General features: G+C 59.5%; 1 protein-coding gene across 1 annotated transcript in view; it reads right to left on the bottom strand.

Moving 5' to 3' along the window:
- Positions 1 to 21,103, bottom strand: part of SYT7 (synaptotagmin VII) — a 70,811-nt gene that overhangs the window by 20,283 nt on the left and 29,425 nt on the right. Inside the window, exons 3-4 of the mRNA XM_006899836.1 lie at positions 18,022 to 18,101; positions 422 to 557 (exon numbers count right to left, since the gene is read on the bottom strand). Of these exons, the coding sequence (XP_006899898.1) occupies positions 422 to 557; positions 18,022 to 18,101 (216 nt within the window). The remainder of the gene's footprint in view (positions 1 to 421; positions 558 to 18,021; positions 18,102 to 21,103) is intronic.

The raw sequence follows: 21,103 nt of genomic DNA, 5'->3' as shown, positions 1-21,103 counted from the left end.
GGTTTGCATAGGTATTTTTTAAATCCAGGGCCTGGTAGTGCAGAGGTTAAGCGCTGGGTTCAGTCTTCTGGGGAAGCATCAGTTCCACCAGAAATGAGACCCAGCGCTAACCCTATGGGGCAGTGCCGCTGTCCCCCTTGGCCGGCTCAGGGACCACAGGTAGCAGGTTTGTAATCCAGACATTAGCACTTGATGAATGAGGAAACCAAGGCACGGGGAGGTAATGTTGGTGGGAAGAGTTGGGACATGAACCCAGGTCACAAGTGCTGAGCGGTCCTGACATGGGGCCTGGCCTTCCAGGCTGCCCCGGACTCAGTCTTCCTGAGTGGAGACCCTGTCCATGCCACTAACTTTCTTTCTCTTGAGACCACCCTGTCCTGCCCATCTTTCCTCCAGGTCCCGGGCCTCCTGCCCAGCTCACCATAAGCATCTCGCTGGTGAGGGAGTTGACGAGGTCCGAGACAGAGGAGCGTGGCTCAGTGCGGCGATCAGACTCATCGTGGGGCGTCTGGCCCGGCACTGGGGCTGTGTTCACCGCCTTCCCGCCTGTGGGTAACCTGGGGGTGGGGGAGTCCAGGTGAGAACAGGCTGGCAGGTGGGTGTGGGCTGGGCGCCACAGGCCTGGGCGTGACGGCTCATCCGGAGGCCCTGGCTGCCCTCACCTTGTCCATCGAGGGCCTGATTTCCCCTGGAAACCAGAGTGCCATCCCTCCTCCCTGTAGCTCGTATGTATGTCAGCTCTGCCCCACGACGACCTTGGCTGGGGTGCTCCCTCCTCTCACCCCCCAGAAGCAAAGTTGGGGCACAGTGTTCTCTAAGCAGGCTGCCCCCCACCCCAGCCGGAGAGGCCCTTGGGCAGGCTCCACGCTGGCGAGCCCGGGGCCTCGCTTTGCGTCATCCCTCTCTGCAAACATGCCCAGCGTCTGTCTCCTGGAGGCCCCTACGTGTGTTTGCTCAAGAGGAACATATGAGCTCTGCCCACTGGCAGACGTAAGACTGGCCAGGCGAGGCCCCGTCCAGCCGAACCTCGTGGGGGACCAAAGCATTCTGTCACTGGGAGGCCCTAGGTCGCTGCCCCCCGGCCGCATGTGGTGACTGAACTCTTGGAATGTGATGAGTCTAACTTAAAACAGTCTCCACTCGATCTAAATTCGCAGAAAGAGCCTTGTGCGGGGTACGGTGCATGTACACCCTCATTGCATTCTGTGCTCTGCACACCTCATCAGGTCACTTCCAGGGACGGAGGCGGGGGGCACACTGGCGCCCTCAATCTGACATCCTACATCAGATTCTGTGTACACTCTGACTCCATGCCATCCCCATGAAGTTGCCCTCTGGCCCAGGGGCTGGGTGGTGACCGGAAGGGGGCCCAAAGGCCTGCCCAGGACCAGGCTGGAATGTCCCATGAGGAGGAGGGGGTTGGGGGACAGGCAGGAGGAGACGGAGAGACTGGCAGCATGAGGCTGGGACAGGCTAGAATAGAACAGCTGTGACGGCCACAGACTCAAGAGACACACACGGGCTGGACAGGAGCCACGGCCTCTGGGCCAGACCAGCCACCAGCCCACAGGCAGCCACGGCAGGCAGACAGACAGACATGCACGAGCAGAGGCTGGGCCTGGAGGGAGACACCAGGATCCAGCTGTAGAGCGCGTACACACATACATAAACGAGGCACGCGCGCACACACACGCACACACACAAACACGTGCAGATGAGCACAAGACTCCCAGCAGACTGGGGCCAGGAGCCACCAGGCGGGTGGCCAGAAGAGCTGTGACGGCACCCCCAGATCCCGGCAGCAGATGCATCTGGGTAAACCCAGGCATGCCAAGGCCTGCACGTGAATTGGGAAGGACTGGAACAGAAAAAGCAGGGGGCTGTTTTGGGGGTGAACACCCCGAGCATCACACGAGACACCTGCCGTGGAGGCCTGGTTTGACCCGGCCTGGCCCCCTCTCCCAGACGTGGGGCTGGCCACAGAGGTGCAGGCCCCTGTGTGCGCACACATACACATACACACACACACATAAGGGACACGCACGGACACATACGCGTGGACACGTGCTCACGCAGACAGGCACGGGGAGGAAGAGGAGACCGAAATAGCTGGAGAGGTAAAGTCAGGTTAAAAATAGAGCGGAGAGGAGAGCGCGCGAGGTTGACTGCTGAAGGTATGAGAAAGTCGGAGTTATTTTGGCCACATCACAGCGTCAGCACAGCTGCAAAGCAGCCTGGGAAAGATGGTCAGCGCCACGGAAGCTGTCAGAGGTCACAGGACAGAGAGGGACAGAGAGGACGAGAGGCACAGAGAGGTGGAGGGAGAGGCCGAGTGGCCCGTCACCGGCCCAGGGGATATCCCTGTGGGGAGCAGATGGAAGGAAGGAAGAGGAGAGAGAGAGAGAGAGAGGGGGACCAAAGAAAGGTTAGTAAGACGTGTGAGGGAGGCTGCCAGACGGGTGGACAGGGGCGAGGAGGAGCAAGGCGCCGACAGGAGAGGCAGAGAGGAGGCAGGGGACACACACGGGGCTGGAGAAACATGGTGGCCTCGGAGCGAGGAGAGCAATGGGGTGGCCTGGTCCCCACCCTGCGCCCCACTCGGGGTGGGGGTGGGGCCACGGTGGAAACCATTTGGATCCCAAGGAGCAATGGCGAAGGGGATGAGGCTGGGATGGGTGAGCGTGGAATGGGCACAGCTGGGTGTGGGCACCGGGGCCTCCCTCCCTCCAGGGGCTGTGGGTGTCCTGCTGTCTGGTGAGGCGGCTCAGGACTGGTAGGTTCTGGGTGGGGGGCTTCAAGGCCACCAGGAATCCTAGTGACCTTCCTTGTGCCTTCTGATTTGTGGACATACCCACGTCTCGCTTGGGGCTTGGAGTGGCCATTCTTCGTTATGGGCCCTCTGCCTCTCAGGAGACCTTCCTGAATCTCTAACAGGCCGAATGGGAATGGAAGGTGGTCTCCCCAAAAATCTAAGGGCTGTCCATCTCACTCTAGAAACAAGTAGAGGGGAACAAGGGGAGGCCCAGCCTGCCCCCAACCCAGGTGGAGCTCTGAAACCCTTAGGGGTGGGGCCTTGGGATGAGATCATGTGGAGGAAGCGGAAACGGGAAGGGTGCTCTCAATTCAGGGCTCCTCTGCAGTGGCCAGTCTCCCAGGAGACCCCCGGGGCCTGGAAGGATGGGGTGAGCATGGCTGATGGGAATGGCATGTGTCCACTCGGAAAGCCAGGCCAGGTGGGATGGCCCCGTGGCCTCCACCGCCGCACCCGCCTTTCCCAGGAAGGAAGGAAGGAAGGAAGGAAGGAAGGAAAGACAGGTTATGGACAAGCTGATGTCATGATCAGAAGGCATGGGTGTGTTAAAATATGGAGTGAGACCTGAGTGCCAGGGACGTAAAAATAGGCTGTGGGTGAAAATGGAGCCAGTTAATTAACACATGGGGGATGTGAAATCTTGTTTCCAGCCTGCACCTGATCCCTCACGCTTCACACCTCTCCCCGCCAGGGGCTGGGGCTCCCAGCAGCCGCCAGAGCCCAGGTTTCTCTGCACCTCTCCCCATGGCCAGCGGCCTGCCTGTCGCCCAGGAAACTGTGTTCCTGCCCTATCCACATGAACAGGATGGCAGGCCCCACCCCTACTGCACACCTGGACGGAGGCCCAGGGCTGATCATGTCTATGCCAAGGAAGAGGACTGGCCACTCTCCTGTCCTGTCCTGGGCCCTCTCCCTTTGTCTGCCACAGATTTGTCACTATGGAGTAGGCACAGGGAGAAGTGAGAGGCCACAAGAGGGACAGAGGAGTCGGCCTGTCCACCCCTCTGCAGCCCACAAGCACCCAGAGGCCGCCTCGGCAAGCCCCTTCCTGTCCTGACTGCTCTGTGGGCAGCAGCATGGTCGCCCCTCCACATACAGTTCCTGCTCAGCGCACAGCATTGACATCCATCCAGCCCCAGGGCCCACCCTCCTCATTAACAAGTTAGCATGTCAGAGCTGGGGCCTCACTCTCAGGGGTCACCCTGGGCAGTGTCTGCATCTGCCAGATGAGGAAGTGGAGACCCAGGAGGGGCTGGGACTGGCTGAAGGTCACAGAGCCAGAGCTTGAAAGCGGGAGGGGAGCTGGCCGCTGGGCTCCCACCCACCCACGGGTCCCCTAGCAGTCTGACCCAGAATCTGTGTTCTCTTCTCACCACTGGAGGCTAACAGGCATGGGGTCGCCCAACTCAAGGCCGCCCTGAGCCACGTCTCCTGTCACTGTATAATGTCACCTGAGCGCAGGGACCTCTAATCTGTCCCCATTCCCAAGAGCATCATTCCTGGATAGGGGTATTTGGAAGGACTTCCTGAACTCCTGATGGCCGAGGTTACAGCATTTACACCCAACCTCCTAGGAGCCTGTGGCCATAGGCACACTCATGGCTCCTGGTCTCCCAGGACCTTAAAGGATGGACAGCAACAGTGCCACCAGTGGGGAGCCCGCTGTGGCCAGCCCGCTGTGGCCAGCTGTGCCCTCCTGTACCCCAGGCTCAGGAGCCGTCTGTCTGGCCTGTCACCAGGCCTCTCTCTTGCATGTCTGTGTTCTCTGCTTTCAGACCCTCCCACCCCCGTTTCCTCTCCCACTCCTTGCACAGCCCAGTCGCACCCCTGAAGCGGGGTACAGGGGTGTACAGCCCCCACCCTACAGGGACCTCCAGGCAAGAGGAAGGTTGAGGGAGCGGGGATGAGGGAGAACGGGCTATTGCCCCTCCCTGACATCCCCTCACCCAGCAACCACCAGAGAAACAGGGATTTCTGGGTTGGGGTGGCAGGGGGGGCGGGCAGATGAAAGATGGAAGGGACAGCAGAGGAAGCCAAGCAAGGAGATGGGGCAGAGAAGGCTGGGCTTGCTCCGGGCGAGGGGCAAGCGTGCCCGGGGAGCAGGCTTGATCCAGAATGGTCCCAGGACGGCCACGTGGCCTCAGACCCAAGGGGCACCGCCAAGGTGGACTTGTGTCGAGGCGCCCCCTGGGGAGGGGGCTTGTCTGCCCGCTGCCAGCATCCACCTCCACCGCAGGCACCACCTCGTCCAGCCGCCAGGGCCAGCCGAGGCCTGGGCCTCTCCACGCCGCCTCCTCTGCCGCCGCCGCTGCAGACCCTCGCTTGGGCGCGTACCTCTTGTCCCCCTGAGCGTTCTGGTTCTGCTGGGTTCCTGGGTTTTGCAGGTCAGGGATATTGGCAAAGTCATCCTGTTCCGAAAGCCCTAAGACCAAGGATAGCACCACCATCCGGCCTTCCCTGCCCGGGGTGGGCAGCCCAGTGGCCGGGGCGGGGGGTGGGGGAAGCAAGGAGGCCCCGTGGGCAGGGGCAAGGGCGAGGGAAGGAGAGAGAGAGAGACAGAGAAAAAGAGAGAGAAGAAAACAGTGTAAGAAACTGGCCCTGCGGGAAAGAAACCAAACTTCAGCACAGTCATTGCCTGGAGAGCAGAGTGGGGTGGGGTGGGAGTGGGTACAAGAGAGAGGTGTGGAGCCCAGGCTGTTTTGGGGTGTGAATGAGGGTCTTTGAAGAGGAGCCCATGCCCTGGGGTGCTACAGATTTCCAGAGGCTGCACAGAGGCCAGAGGTCACATGGCTCTAGCCAAGTGAAGAGGCTGGGGTCCCGTCGCCATATTGCCCAGGTTTTGGCAGGTGAGTTGGGACACGTGGGCAGGAACTGCTGGACTGAGAGCTGACAGGCACTGCACTCTGCATGCCTGTGCTGGAGGGGGGGCGGCGGGAGGTGTCAGTGGTTCTAAAGTAGCTTCTTTTGCGTCCGGCATTCTCAGGAAGATACCTCTGGGTCAGGGGTGACCAGATAGCCAGGATACCAAGCGGTGTCTTGGGAATTCGCCCTCAGGTCCTATATAGCCCGTCAGAGGAGATGGGAAGTCCCTGGCAAGTAATCCTCAGAGGTGTTCCTGCCATCACAGGCCTCCTGGGTACCCCTCTGAGGCACCATGAAGGTTTCGGGGTTCCATGTCGAGGGTCTTTGTTGGAGAAGCAGCTCAGGAGATACCAAACAGTAAAGGTGGAGAAGGAGAAAGCGAGGGCCTTGGCATTGGGGCCACGCAGGTGCGGCATCTCAGCAGGATGGCGAGAGGAAGGTGTCCCAGACAAGGCGAGTGTGTGCGGCCCAGGAGAAGCGAAGTGTCTTCTGGAGTCACAGGGGCAGCGGGGTGGGGCCAGAGCCTGCAGGAGAACATCTTGAGCTCGGAGGGGTCACTTGGATTTTTCCAGAGAGGAAAGTGGCATGTCAGTGGCCTGTTGCCCCTCAAAACCATCCAACAGCGTTAGGCATCAGCTTTTCAGAGCTCCTCTACCACTGGGTCTCCAGGCAGAACCAAGGTGGGGGTGTTGTGCTGCTGGAGCAGGCCCCACAGTCTCCGAGGGGAGATGGAAGGACGCTCAGAAGGTTCCCTGAAGGAGGGGATCCCGGGCTGGGACTCTACCATTAAATCACTTATAAGGAAAGCCATGCTTAGAAAACAGGAGCTGGCTCTAGTGATTTCCCAGGGAGGGGGAGTGGGCAAGCGGCATCAACAGGTTAGAAGCGAATATCCCTCGGAGATGAGAGGTAAAGACCGATGGCTCTTGGGAGCAGCAAATGCCAGCGGGGTCAGAGCAGAGACAGGGAGCTAAGGGGCTCTCCTCCTTTGTCTCTGTTGTCCTGGGAGTGGTTACCCTGAGCCGATGCTTGCAGCAGCCTCCAACTTTGGGGAAGCAACTCCCCCCTTCCCTCAGGACAAATCCTCATTTGCTTTGTTCTCTGCCCACCGGTACACGGGTAAGAGTTGGTAAAATTCCATCTGGCTGCTTGGGAGCTGGTTGAGCTGGGGGAAGGCGAACCCAACCACAACAACATGTTTTTTTCCTGGTTAATGCATTTTTCAGATACTCCTTTTGCTCTCCTTAAAAAAACAAAACAGCTCTTCTGCATAAATAGCCAATTTGTCATTCTCTGCAGCATCTCGGCCACCAGGGTGAGAACGAGGGGCCAGAGGAGGAGAGAGGTGGGGAGGAGCTGCTGGGGTGGGAAGGGTTTCCCCGCATTGGGGGGCTGCCATCCTGGGCTCTCTACCCGGACCACCAGAGTCTGGGCAAGCAGGGCCCCCACGCCTGCGCAGCTAACCTGGAAGGCAGCGGTCGGAAAACAGCAGCCTGCATCCTGGTTTTTTTTGGGTTTTTTTTTTTAATGATCTAGAAGCTAGGAATGGTCTTACATGTTTAAAGGGCTGCTCGGAGGGAATAAAAAATAAGGAAAAGAGGACATTGTGATGGATCTATGTGTCCCACTGCCTAGAATATGAATTACCTGGCCTCTGACAGAAAGGGCTGGCTGACCCCTGGAGCGAGGGACAGGGAGGAGGTGGGGGTTGGCATCTCTGGGAGGGGGCCTGGGAGCTGCAGGGGGGAGCAGAGGTATGGATAATGTCCAGTGGGCTGAGGAGGACACTGGCACCGCAGCGACATTCATCCGATCCCGGCTAGCCAGGGGTCAAGGAAGGGTGGGTGCACAGGGGCTCCTTTGGGGTCTCCTCATTCCCTAGAGCCTGCGTAAACCATCTGATGCTTCAAGCACAGCCCCATGAGTTGTCCGTAGAAGGGCAGCTCGAGGTCGGGAGGACAGGGGCTCCTGCAGGCTCCCAGTTCTGTTCCAGCCACGGGCAGAACCACTTCCCTGCCTCTCCCGCATCCTTGGCACTGTCCCGACATCCGTCCAGAACAGACCGCCACCAGGAAGCCAGGAAGCTCTGCAGGGCATCTTGTCTCCTGCAGGAATGCGGCTGGATCCGCAGGGCCCCTGGGTTGGGTGGGGACCCATAGAGGATGTAGCCTGGATTTGCAGGCGAGTCACCGAGGACTGGTTTGTCTTTGTACAGTTCTGTTGCTCTTCCTCTGTGGGGACCCCTCGTCCAGGGCCAGCCCTCTCCTGGGGCTGAGGTCTCAGTCAGAGACAGAATGCTCCCAGTGACTGGTGGTCCACCTCTAGTCAATGAGCTGGCTTGGACTGTCTTTCTCCTCTCCAGGCTTCTGTGTGGGCCTCCTGCTTGGGAGGGGTGGGGAGTGTCCCAGGAAAGACCCCTCCCCTGGAAGGAAGCTCACGTTAGGCCTTAGGCTGGGGAGGCAGGTGTTGGAGGACAGCCACTCAGACGGTCCTGGCCTTGGAGTGCAGATGCCCAGGGGGCCAGATGGTGAGGGGCCAAGTGAGGGCAGGACCAAGAGATGGTACAACACAAGGGTCTACCACTACTTCTCAGACCCATGCGCCCCTAAGAAGGCTCGGATTTAAAAACAGCCTTTCTTAAAGCTTAAAGATCTGTCTTGGGGAGTTATTACACGGGGCAGGAGCTGGAGGGCAGGCAGATACTGAAGGTCACAGAGGAGGACAGGCTCACCTCTTTGGAACGCAGGAAGGAGAAAGGCGAGGGAGGAGGGAGGGGCCTGGGGCAGGAAGGGAAGCAGAGTCAGGTTACAGCAAAGGAAGGCAGGAGACAGAGGGATGGAGTGATAGGGCCTGGGTTCGGGATGAGAGTAAGAGGGCACAGGAGCTGATGCCAAGGCTGGTGGGAGCCGCCTGGGATGACACGGGAGGGGGGAACTCAGTAGCATCTTCTAGGGCCTCTTTTAGCTTTTGGGATGATGGGGTTTTCTCTGAACCCCAGAGGCATCAAATGGGGCCTGGGACCCTTAAAGGGAGTGGCTGTGAGAGGAATCCTTCTGTGAGGGTGCCTTCAGCACAAGCCTGGGAGAGGCTGGGCAGGGGTGTCACCAAGTGGGCTTGGTTCCCTGGAGGAGCTGCGTGGGCCTGGAGGGCTCCTAGGAGGAGTTGTGGGGAAGGGGCTGGGCGAGGAGGAGGGCCGGCCACTCCAAGGGAGGACTTACAGGAAGGACTTCATGTCCAAGCCTCGGTTTCGAATCTGCCCCACCATGTGGTCCCAGCTGCCTGGGTTGGAGCGGCTGCGGCCGCCGGCTGCCCGGTACTTGGAGCCGGCCGAGGTGCCCTGGCGAGCCTGGCCCCGGCCATAGGCCCGGGGGTTGGGGCCGGGCGCTGAGGCCACGTGGGCCTGCAGCTGGCCCAGGCTCTGGCTGGTGGTGGGCTGGCTGGGCGGCCGGCCCCGCTGGTGCTGGCTCAGCGGCTGCTGTAGGCTTTGCTGCCGCATCAGGGTGCGGGGTCGCTGGCATTTCGGCTCTCCCGTGGAGCTGGGGATAGACTCAAGGGTAGTGGCCGTGGACAAGGTGGAGTCCTCGAAACTTGGGCGGGTGGAGGAGAGGAGAGAAAGGAGAAGCCGGTGAAGGGACCACAGTGGAGGAGAGATGCCTAGAGCCAGGGCGAGGAGGGCCCCCTGTGCAGGGTGCGCTCAGCTGGGCCTCGCCAGGCCTCCAACAGGGTTGTCGCTGCCGCCGTTGCTGCTGCCGATTCACCAGACCACCAAGTCCTCGTCCCCTCCCAAGGCCCCAGGACGGCCCACCCACCCCACCCTCTGGCCCTGGCTCAGCTAGTCCTTTTGGGCCACTAGGCTGGTCTGAGCGGGCCAGGCTGTGGCTGCGTGGTGAAGGCGGGTCCCTGGGCCCGGGCACTGCCTGGCATCTCGGAGTGGGAGAGGTGACAAGCTTGCTGGCACCTCCTCCCATGGCCTCACTGGGGGACACCAGGAATGTCTGCCGCCTCCTTCAATATTACTGCTCTTTAAGAGATGGTGGGAATCCAGGCCGGCGTATAGCTGGCCTAGTAACGCTGGTGCGGCCGGGGAAACCAGTGTTTAGACCTGGTCTGTGGAGGTGCAGGGGTAACCTAACGTGCTCAGCCTTGTGGCCAGGTGGGACTTGGGCTCAGAGCCACATCTTTATCCTTTCGGGAGTCCTTGTCATCCTCGTCTTGTTGGTTGGGAACTCTTCCTGACTCTCAAGGAAGTGTGGCTGTTGTTGTGTACCATGGAGTCAGAACTGACCCACAGCTGACCCTCCAGTGGGTTTTCAGAGGCAGTAAATCACACAGGAGGAGACTGCCCATCTTTCTCCCCTACAGCAGCTGGTGGATTCAAATTGCTTGCACTTTGGGTTGGCAGTATAGCTCCCTACCACCAGGCCACCAGAGCTCTCAGAAGTGTCTTTCAGAGATGGAGCAAGGAAAGAGAAGTAGATGCAGAGGCAGCCCCAGGACAGCATCTGGTCACTGTGCTGTGGTTCTGACCAAAAGCAGAGTGACAGTCACGTCCGTCCAGTGTTCTTAAACTTGTTCATGGGTCCAGTAGCATTTTTGAATGGCACTGGAGAGGGCAAGGACAGACAGGAAATAGGCCACGGCTGGCCAGAGGCAGCAGGGGTCGGGTTGGCTAGACCTAGGTTCAAACCCACCTCTGCCTCTAACTAACCATGGGACTTTGGAAGTGACTCTGACTCAGGGTCTCAGTTTCCTCATCTGTAAAATGGGTATCAAAAAAGCCGAGTGGTCTCCACCACAGGACCTAGCGGGGAGAGTTATATTGGGGCATGCCCTCCATGCCAGTGGGGAGTGGCCAATGGACACAGGAGTGTGATGTCCCTAGGTAGCTCACCTGCTCTGTCCCCTGGTCAGAGATTTCTGTGTGTCCCCCAGGCTAGGCCAAAGTGTTACAGAGCTGAGCCAGAGACCAATGACTTTAAGGGGAGTCACTTCTCCTCCCCGGGACTTAGAGATTCCAGATTCCTCCTTCCGCTCCTTATCTAATGGCCTAGGGAGGGGTGGCAAACGATGGCTGTGAGCCAAATCTGGACTGCTGCCTGTTTTTGTAAATAAAGTTTTATTGGAACACCATCATTCATATCCTGTTCATGACTGGGTGCTGCAATTGCAGGGCTGGATGGTTGTGAGCGAGACCACATGGCTTGTAAAGCCTAATACTTACTATCTGGCCCTTTATGCAAAGTTTGCTGACCCCTGGGCCACGGGTGAGTCAAGGATCCCCACCTGCCTGAGGGCGAAGGTCTTAGGGCCCCGGGAGCCATTTTCACCACTGCAGCCAGCCACTGGCTTTGCTCCCCTCTGAGCCTACCCTGGGAACCAAAAGGCAACAGTTAGGCTGCCCCTGTGGGCTGAGAGAGAGGAAGAGAGAAAAGGAGAATAAAAGAGAAAGCCAGAGAACAGCACAGAGAGAGAGAATGAGAGAGAAAATGAGAGAGAGAGAGAGAGAGCGAAAGAGAGGAGAAAGCGCAGCGTGGCTGGAGCTGGGGTCTTGGAGGGGTAGCTGCCTCGTCTGGCTCCGGGCTGCAGTCTGGGCCACCACAGGCGACAGGCCTAGGCCTGGCGGCCAGGTAGGCCCACAAGTCCCCGGAGGGCAGGCCGAGGCGGAGGGAGGAGGGCACTCTGGCCGCCACCTCCTCCTCCTCCTTGCTGACCTCATTTTGGTTTCCTATCACATCCAAAATTAGTCCAATTTACAACCTCTCAGTCACAGGAAACTAAAATTGGTTCCTCCAGGCCCGGAGCCAGCAGATGGCACGGAGACTTCAGCCAGCCTGGAGACTGTGGCCGGAGAGGCCGGGAGAGGGCAGGGCGCTGGGCCTGGCTCTGAGGAGGTGTGGGGGTTCCCTGCGGGACCCTTCTGAGGTGAGATGTTGGGGAACTTGGGCTAGACTCCCTTAGACCAACAAGAAAATGGTGGTGGTCCTCAAGGTCCCAATGGTAGGAATTGCAGGCCTTCTGAAGAGGGTCTCAGGGACCACAGCTAAGAAGGGTGAGGGCAGGTGGCATTCTAAGTTGGGGGCTGCTCCACCAGCTGGGAGGGAGGCAGTTCCAACAGGGGAAAATGGAACCTCCATGCCAATGGGTGAGCATGGTCGTAGCTCAAAGGACTTCGGGCCTACGCGGTCTCAGTGTGGGCAGCTGGGGAGTTCTAATGCCAAGATGAGAAAAAGGCTGCCTCCTTGACTGTGTGGATGCAGCATCTGCTGAGAGCAGGACCAACCCTATGCTCACTGTCCATGAGTGGGAGGGACTGTCGGTCTGGCAACCTCAGCTACTGAACAGGGGACAGCTCGTGTGCCTTATGCCCAGACCACCCGCTGCCATCTGAAAGGAGAAGCTAGCTGGGGCTAAACAACCCAACCACCAAGAACACACAATCCCGACAGCTGAGAGTGGGAGAGCTTGCTGGCCAAGACGGGGACAGCCAGTGGCAATGGCTGAGATGAGGATGAGTCAATGGGGACAGCTCGGCGGCTGTGGTGTTATGGAACAAGCAAGACTGGGACAAGCCAATGGAGTCAGTCATCTGATGGTCAAAATGAAATGGCTTAACTTCGGGGTCTAGAGCCACCTGCTGGCCTTAAGAGGGAAAGCATGGTGGGTAGCATAGAAGTAGGCTGAGAATGGGTCAGCTCTTGAAGATGGGATGGTCCAAAGGATGGACAACCTGCTGCTCGTGGAAGGGTGACCTGAAGACTGCAATGGTTCATCAAGGAGAATGGGATGACCCAAGGACTGAAATGAAGCTGCCCAAAGGGCAAAATATGGAATGGCTTGGTCCCTCATAGAGACACGGCTGGGGGCAGCAGCCAGAGGCTGGAATGTGACAGACTGGATGGCTGAGCTGGTTGTGCCTGATGGCAGGGACAATGGGAGAGTCTTGTGAAGGGATGGAATGAGCCAAGGGCCACGGGTGGCACCTCTGGGGGCAGCAGCGGGCAGGCCAGGGGTCCCGCTGTCCACCCTGGCAGGGACAGGCCTGAGCTCACAGCTCCAGCAGCCATGGGGTGCCATCACTCACTTGGACAAGTTGAGCTTCCCTGCGGCCAGGTGGCTCTGCACTGTCCGCCAGCGGCCTCTCCCCGCCTTGCCACCGCTGCCCGGCTCGCTGGGGGCAGCCCCGCCGCTTCTCAAGGCGTCCTCTCCGGGTGGTGGCACCGACGCCGGCTTCTCCCCCAGCCGGCCTTCCCGCTCCACCGCCAGCCCCGCCGCAGCGGCCACTTTGGCGCCGGACAGGAGGGTGCCACTGGAGGCGCGCACCAGGCAGCCGGGCCAGAGGGGCACCGGGGGTGGCGGTGGGGGAGAGAGGGCGGGCCACACGTGGGGGTGAGGGGTGGAAGAAGAGGAAAAACAATGACAGATAAAAGGAAGAAAGAGACAGTGAGAGAGGAGGAGAGAGACAGACGGACAAGAGACAGACAGAGAGAGAGAGAGAGACGTCAGCACTGCACATGGATTCATAGCGGAGCCTGCAGAGAGGAGAGAGGGGGACCGGGCGGGCTGGGGCCGGAGAACAACGCACCACGACAACGGAGGGGAGCCCCTCCCCACCGCCTGGGGCAGGGGCGGCAGGGGTGGGAGGGAGGGCAGCCACCTCCAACTCTATCCCACAGGACAACGAAGGGTTAACGACGGAGGAAGAGCGGGCTGTCCAGGCCAGGAGGCCCCCAGGCAGGGAGAGAGAGAAAGCCGTGTTAGTCAGAGTTCATCACCACCACCATCACCGCCACCACCGCCACGAACCACCGACCACCGACCACCAACCACCGAGCAGCCACGGCAGCAGCACACAGCCGGGAGCAGAGAGCGAGCCACAACCGCAGGGAGGGACCAAAAAACGGGCAACCCCAGCCTGACTGCACAGGGGGCGGGGTCAAAGGGTGGCGGGGCGGGGCTCGGAGGGGGCTCCTGCCCGGCTGGCCCTGGGGGCGGGGACAGGAGAGGGGCAGGCAGGCCAGGGGAGGGGGCAGGAGGGGTTGCTCGTCTCCATGGTCAGCCTGCCCATGGGGGGAGGGGTGGGAAGTGGAGGGCGGAGGAGTAGAGGGGAGGGGAGAAGTGGGGGGCCGGGAGGGGGGAGCAGAGAGAGAGGGAGGGCGTGCGCGGAAACTCGGTACATATGATTAAACCAGGTAAAGTCACTCACTTGAGGGACAGTCGTGGGTCGCCATAAGGGGCGTAGGGTGAAATGTTTAGAATAAACTCCTTGGGAGGGTAGGAGCTCCATTTCTGCTGCACTGTGCTCTCATTGTTATTCCAAAAGTCTCTGTCTAGATCACTGGAGGGGCAGAGAGAGAGGGGAGAAAACAGGGAGATACAAGAAGAAACAAGAACTGAAGTCCTGCAGGGCGGAGGGGAGAGGGGGCCCTAGGGCCGGGGCGCACTGAGCTGAGGGCAGGTGGGCGGGCGAGGGTCTGCGCCTGCAGGAGGAAGAAAGGCGAGGGGCACCGCGGCGTGCGCCCCCCCGCGCGCGCACACACACTCACACAGGCGCGCGCACACGCTCGCTCCAGAGCCGGGAGAAGCCGCACAGCACACGCGCGCGCGCGCACACACACGCACAGAAAGAAAAACTGCGGCGTGCAGACAGGAGCCTCGCACCTCAGAGCTGGTGGGGGGGGAAGAGACGTGAGAGGAGGGGACAGTGAGGACAAGGACCTGGGGACAAGGTTGGAGGTAGGGTGAGGTGGGAGTGGGGAGAAGGTGCTGGCTTTGGCTAGAACGAGCTGAAAAATACATGTGATTTTATACGAGTCTGCTGGAGGACTGGGAGGGCCTCTTACCCTCCTGGCCTCAGTCTCCTCGCCTGTCAAACAAGAAGGTTTGCTGTAACTGCTAAGCTGCCAATTCTCCCACTGGCAAGTATGGCTCAAGATGGTCATCCTGTCCCACCCACTCCTCTTCCCCCACTAACCATTGGTCCCTGCTGACCACCTGCACTCCTCTGCCCTGCCTTCAGGTGAAACAGGAAGCACCCCAGCGAAGCCCCTCTCTGTTCATTCCAAATGTGCTGGCTTGGTCTCCCTCCCCCTGAACAGGGAACACACCTCTAGGTCTCCTTCACTAGCCTCCCGTGGAAGGGGCTCAGGCTCACGAAAGGGGCCTCAGTCCATTGTTCTAGGGTCTGGGGTGGGGTGCCTGCCCCTCTCTGGATGGGGTAGGATCAGCCTTAGGCCCCTGGAATCAAGATGGACCTGCCAACCCCAGCCTGACTTGGGGACAGCCTCTCCCTCTGTCCCCCCAGTTCCAAGCTGGAACTGCTGAATCTGGGATGGACTCTGCAGCCAAGCTCCCCACCCCATCCTCCATGGCACATACTGAAGAAACCGGTAGCACCTCTGCACATGTAGGGACTTTCCTATGCTGAGATATGTTGAAGGGGTTTAGGCAGAAGACATGAACTGAAAAGTGAGGGCGCACCCTCAGTCAGAGAAGGGATGGACCAGGATTCTACCAGCTTGCCAGGCTCTTGGGGCCCTGAGGACCAGAACTGGAGAGATGGAGGATCCATGGGACAGTCCCAGATCACAGGGACATCTGGAAAGGAGTCCGGCCCGGGCCTTCAGGAACGTCTCTAGGTGAAGGGCTCAGAGGAAGATTGGGGGGAGGAGGCAGGTGTGTCCTGAGGTTATGCCAATGGCCTGGATCAAGTGAGGGTGCACTGTGGGAGGGAACACCCTCTGAGGAGCCAGCATACATGGCCTTGCAGGGGTCCGGCCTTTCTCCTCTGAGAGTTTGGCCATTCTCTTGTTTCTCAGCCTGAGACTCTGGGCCGCCACCGCAGGTTCAGAGGAAACTTTGGCCCAGGGGCTATCTGTGAAACGATTCACTGACACCAGGTCCAAAGCCAAGGCCCTGAGCCAGCTCACAGGGACCAGGGGTGGGAGAGGCAAGACAGGCCACTAGGAGCCAAAGCCCCTTCCTGTGGAAACCCCAGGGGAGTATGCTTCTTCAAAAGAAGACCCCATTTCCACCAGAGAGGTCCCTCTGCCTTCAGAGCAGGGTATCATACACGGAGGGGGTGGGGGGGTAGTTAGACCCTCAAAGTCAAGAACAGAGAGATGGAGCATTTGGAGCGCCTCCACCCCAGCTCTCCAACAATGAGGGCCATCGGACCCCAGAGCACAAGATCCACTGGGTCAGAACTGGCAGCCTCACTTGCTACCCTGTGTGCTGAGCAGCTCGGCGTCCCTCAGGCTGAGCCCGGCCAGTACCAGAAAAAGAGGGCCTTAGTCTGGAAAACGCCACTTCCTTTACTGCAGGGCTTCTCAGAGCCTGTACTAGTGATGATTCTGTGACTTCCAGAGGGAAGTGCAGTGTGCACGGTTCCCCAAACCCTGCTGGCCATGGAACCCTTTATGCACAGATACCTGTGGATTCACAAGTGCTCTGAGGAAGAGTTTGGGAAGCATGGCTAGAGCATGTATGTATGTTCCCAGAACTCCTGATAATGAGTTGATCCTTTGGAGAAGACCCCGAGCCCTTAGGGCAACTGGCTGGTGGGCCAGCCTTGCTCCTTGACCCTCACTGGCCTGGCCCTGTCTGCTTTTCCATAGCAGAGGCAAAGGCTTGGGAACTCCGGGGAAGGTAAACGTCAAAAACGTCAATGGAGGTTTCTTCCCCTGGGTGTAGAGGGCTGATGGCAGAGTGAGCAGGGCTGGGGACAGCCTCGCATTGTGGGTCACAAGTATTAGAAGGCTGCAAATAGATGGGATCTAACAAATAGATGGCCTCTCTGCTTGAGAGAGCTCACACGGGCAGGAGGCCAGCCTGACAGAACCCAATGTCCACCACCTGCCCTCCGTGCTGGAAAGCCTGTCTCCAGGACCGTTGGCCCTGCCATGGCGTCCCTATGCAGAAAAGCTACAGTCACCCTGCAGAGACAAGTCTCAGCCCCCTCCCACCACTGGCTACTCTCCCCCCCACTTGGAGATCACACAGGGCCTGGCCATCCACGTGCTGCCCCCACGTGGTCCCTCTGCCTTCAGAAAGCCTGCGGCCGGTGCTCCATACCAGCCCCTGAGACCTGCCAGCTCTCTGCTTTGAAGACTGGAGAGTGTGCAACCAAACCAACTTCAAAGGCTCTGCGTGGCCTCTCGCAGAGCACAGCCGCCTCCTCGCCCCTCAACCCCAGCCCGCCCGCCCCTCCACTTACCACCCCCCTCCACAGACACACACCCACAGCTTCTGTGAAGGCCCAGCCAAAACAGGGTCAGAGCAGGAGAGAAAAAAAAGAGCAAGAGATGAGAAAAAAACAAGGGGGCAGCAGAAGGACCCTGGAGGAGGTGGGCCCCTCAGGAGCACAGGGAGGGGGAGAGGAATAAAAGTGGGAGCAAGAGGAAGGAAGAAAGATGGATAAGGTGGGGGCAGGGGAGACCAACCAGGAGGAGGGGCAAAAGGGAAGGGGCTGGGGAGGGGAGATCAGAGATGCTGGGGTTCCGCTCCTGGACAGCGCCTCCCAGCTGGCCGGCTTGGCCCAGCCTAAAATGGGGTCTCTCCCAGGAAGCCTGGGCTCAGGAGAGAGAGCAGACCTGGGGCCCGCCACTGCTCAGCAGGCCCAGAGGCATCAAGAGAGAAGGGGACACTGGCCCCTGTACCCCAGCCAGGAGGGACTGTCTCTTGGTGTTCCCCAGTGACTCTGGGCAACGAGCTGGCCAGAGTGGTCTGCAGTGAGAAGGCAGGTCTGTCTCCTGAGGGGGACTCTCAAGAAATGGGAAAAGCTGGGCAAGGCAGGGGCAGTAAGCGGAGGGGCAGGGCTGGGGGAGGACAGCGGAGAAGGAACATTTCTGTGAGTTCTGCCCGAGTGGCCTCGGGCTGGCTCACTGGCCTTGGGTTTCTGTCATAAGATCACTGGGGTCTAAGCGGAGATCCTGGACCATGGCAAGAGGATACAATCCGGGGCAGGAGCTTGGGGTGCTGTCCCATCCAGGGAAGCTGAGCTGGGGGCTGGGTCAGTGTGTGTGACACGGGTGAGTAACCGGGGGAGTGAATGCAGGGACAGGCATGGAGATCAGCAATCTGGGCTGACGGAGGAGGTGACCCCTGGCTAGGGCCAGAGACAGCAGCCCAAGAGAGAGAGGCAGGGGTCTCCAGAACCCTCTAGAACTCTGTGGGCACAGGCAGGAAAGCAGAGCCCTGGAGATCCTGCGGAGCTGTGGATGGGGGAGTTGAGAGCACGGCGTCCGGGGTGAGGGGACATCAAAAGTGCGTGTGACTGGCTGGGTCTGGGGGTAGCTCTGACCCCCGGGCTGCCGGCACGTGCCCACCCACACGCACAGCCTGGCACCTACTTGATTGCCTTCTTCTCGCTGCGCCCACGCCCCGAGTCTGGTGTGCCCACCGTCTCCAGGGAATTCTTGTAGCGTTTGCCCTGTGAAGACAGCACCAGGGTCATTACTGGGGCTGGAGTGGACACTCCCACCCACCCAGAGAGGGGCCTCAGAGGAAGGGAGTAGGGAGTCACAGGACAGGGTTTACAACGTCCTAGGACCCACAATGAGGATGCACCGCCAGGGAGCCAGCTCCCCAGGCACCTGCTCCCTGCCTGGCAGCCCCTGAGACACTTCCAAGACCTGCCCTGCCCCCTCGACCTGCACTTCATCCCTGTCCCCCAGGATGGGCTCCTCCTCCCAGCTGTCTCTGGGGCTCTGGCCCAGCTCCCAGAAACACGGCTCCCTCTGCCACGGACAGACGGCTCTCAGGCGCCTGGCCACGTCACTCTGTCCACGTCACCACCCCCAGATGGTGGGGGTGGCATCCTGCAGGGCAAGGTTGGCAGCAGCCAGTGACGTGAGCAGCGGGGGCTGGGCGAGGGTCCCATGGCCGGCCCCAGCTCAGGGCCATGCCCGAGGCCGTCTGGGGTCCTGTGAAGCAGAAATGGATGGGTGCACTCCTTTTTAGGAAGAAACGCTGCCCAATGTCTCTGAGGAAGAGGATGCCCAGGTCCCTTGGCAGCTCTCCCATCCCCGAGTTCCCCGCATCAGCACGAGGTGGGACAGGGTAAGGCAAGCCAGGGGAGGGTCCCCCCAGGCCCTCAGCCAGAGGGCAGGCCAGGCTGCGGCTGCACGGGGCCTGCTGCTGGGAAGGTGAGCACCATTCACCTTCTCGGTTTAGGTTTCTAAATTTAGCTCATGCGGAGCCTGGCACCATTAACTTTCCTGGCCTCCACCAAGCGTCCTCACACACACTCACGGGCCACGGGCCTGGGTCAGACCCCTGTGACTGTCACCAGCTACTGGGCTGCCGCTGCCCTGCTGAGTGAGAGAGTACACATGCCCGGGCGCGCGCACACACACGCGCACACATGTTTCACAACACCCTGTCATGTGCACCAACACCACAGCCACAACAGTCAATTATTCCATCCTCCCGAAAGCAAAATAAAAGCCGTCCCGGCCGCATTTCCGGTACTCCTGCCAGCTGCAGCCCCTTTGCGGGAGGCCTCGAGCCGCCTGTCTGGGGAGCCTGGCAGCCAAGCTTCCCTGAAGGGTGTGCGTGAGTGTGGGGTGCCCTCTGCCTCAGGGAAGCCTGCGTCCTGGTTCCAGATCTGCCAACATCCCTGTGTCCCCCTGGCCAAGCCCCATCTCACTCTGACTTCCCTCCCCTGCCCGGTGGAAGGATGAGATGTCACCGGATGTGCCAAGCCCCTCAATCTCCCTGGCTCTCATCATATCATCTGAGTTTTGGATTTTCTCTCCGCACCGCCTCGAGCCCCACACCTGGAATGGAGCCTTACAAAGGCAGACCCTGCACGCTCTCCCTTGTAAGGGATCTGGCACCAGGAAGTTCTCAAAAGTCACCTTCTGGAAGTATCCCTTCTACTATCCTTCAAACCTTGGGTCTGAGCTGGAATGTAAGAGTTAAAAAGCAAAAAGACTTGGTCCTGGCTGTCTCCCTGACCCCTCCTATCAGTTCTGACTCAACTGATCCTTCATTGGGTTCCTGATGGAGAAGATGGCCTATCTTCTTCCTGAAGAATGGCTGGTGGATTTGAACTGCCAACCGTTGGTTAACAGCCAAATGCATCATGCTACAAGGGCTCCTTATCTCATTGTTACTCAAGCTTACCTCCCAAACAACTGTCAGCTCTCACTGGGGAGACCATGGGTTGAAGCCCCTCTGGGGTGGCTGTAGCTCCTCTGTGGTGGCCATAGTCTCTCTGTGGTAGCCACAGGTCCTCTGTGGTGGCCCAAACCCCGTCTTCAGCAGTACTCTCAGGCAGGACCCCAGCTCCACTCTCTCCAGCACACCAGGTTCTGCTGAGGGCAAATCCATCCCTCCCCTCATCTCTTTCCCTCTCAGTCCTAGCAGATCTCCTGGAGCACCCTCTTCTAAGAGATTGGTCAGTGCCCTTCCCCAAGGCCAGGTGGGTCTAGGGCAGACCACAAAGCTCCCTCAGGGCCTTCTGGAAACTTCTGCCTATCCCCCTTCCTCCTGCAGCTCAGAGAACTTTCGGGCAGCAACTATCAATCTGCACGGGAAGCTTGCGTGTTGTGGGGGACAGGACTCCATGTGTCAACACAACGACGTGAATGGGGCAGCAACAGGAAAGCTAGGCTGGGTCCAGGGGACATCAGGCAGCCACGGAGGAGCCCAGCATCTCCAGCCTGCCAATCAGGGAAGGGGTTGGCCAGACTGATCCGGAAAAAGCCAGCTGGAGATTAAGGAAGTTATTAATGTTTGGAAATGGGATCTGGGTTGTCAGGGCATCCCATCACTGTTGCAGAGGGGGGACAGACAGGCAACTGTGTGTGGGGCGTTTTCAAGCCCTCCCAGGGAGTAAGGATACAGGAAGCACTGGAAGCTCCCAGCTTCTGAGACCCGTGGGGGTAGAGAGGCAGAGGTGGGGGCTGGGTAAAGTATTGTCTCTTAGCAGTCAAGGGGATCAAATCACGAGGACACTCTCACTGGGTGTGTGTGTGTGTGTGTGTGTGTGTGTCACTGGCTTTGCCCCTCTCCGCTGCACAGGACACTTCCTGCACTGAGATCCCTCACCTGCCTGAAAAGCTGTCAATTTTGTGCTCTTGTCCCCAGGTCCTGCCCTTGACTGGAGATGAGTGTGTGTGTGCGTGTGTGTGTGTGTGTGTGTGTACAGTCTAGAAGACATTTCTATACACATACACTGGGGTAAATACATTGGAGGAGTGCAGATGGGAAGCAAGTAGCAGGTAGTGGCCACCTAAACATGGGCTCAGCAAGGATTTGATTCAATGATCCACATCACCACGGTGCATTGGATCACAGACACACAAACACAGACACACACACACACTGCACCAATACTATCAACACCCTGAGCCCTGGGACGCCCCCTTAGGCGCACACATCCCCAGCAGTGCCTTGTCCAGCATCCGGCATCCTTCTCCCCCCCCC

This window comes from Elephantulus edwardii, unplaced genomic scaffold (genome assembly GCF_000299155.1).
Source record: "Elephantulus edwardii isolate Elephantulus edwardi_28Jun2011 unplaced genomic scaffold, EleEdw1.0 scaffold00268, whole genome shotgun sequence".
In the NCBI taxonomy this organism is placed as follows: domain Eukaryota; kingdom Metazoa; phylum Chordata; class Mammalia; order Macroscelidea; family Macroscelididae; genus Elephantulus; species Elephantulus edwardii.
Note: the sequence above shows the minus strand (reverse complement) of the source record. Positions and strands in the feature narration are given on the sequence as shown.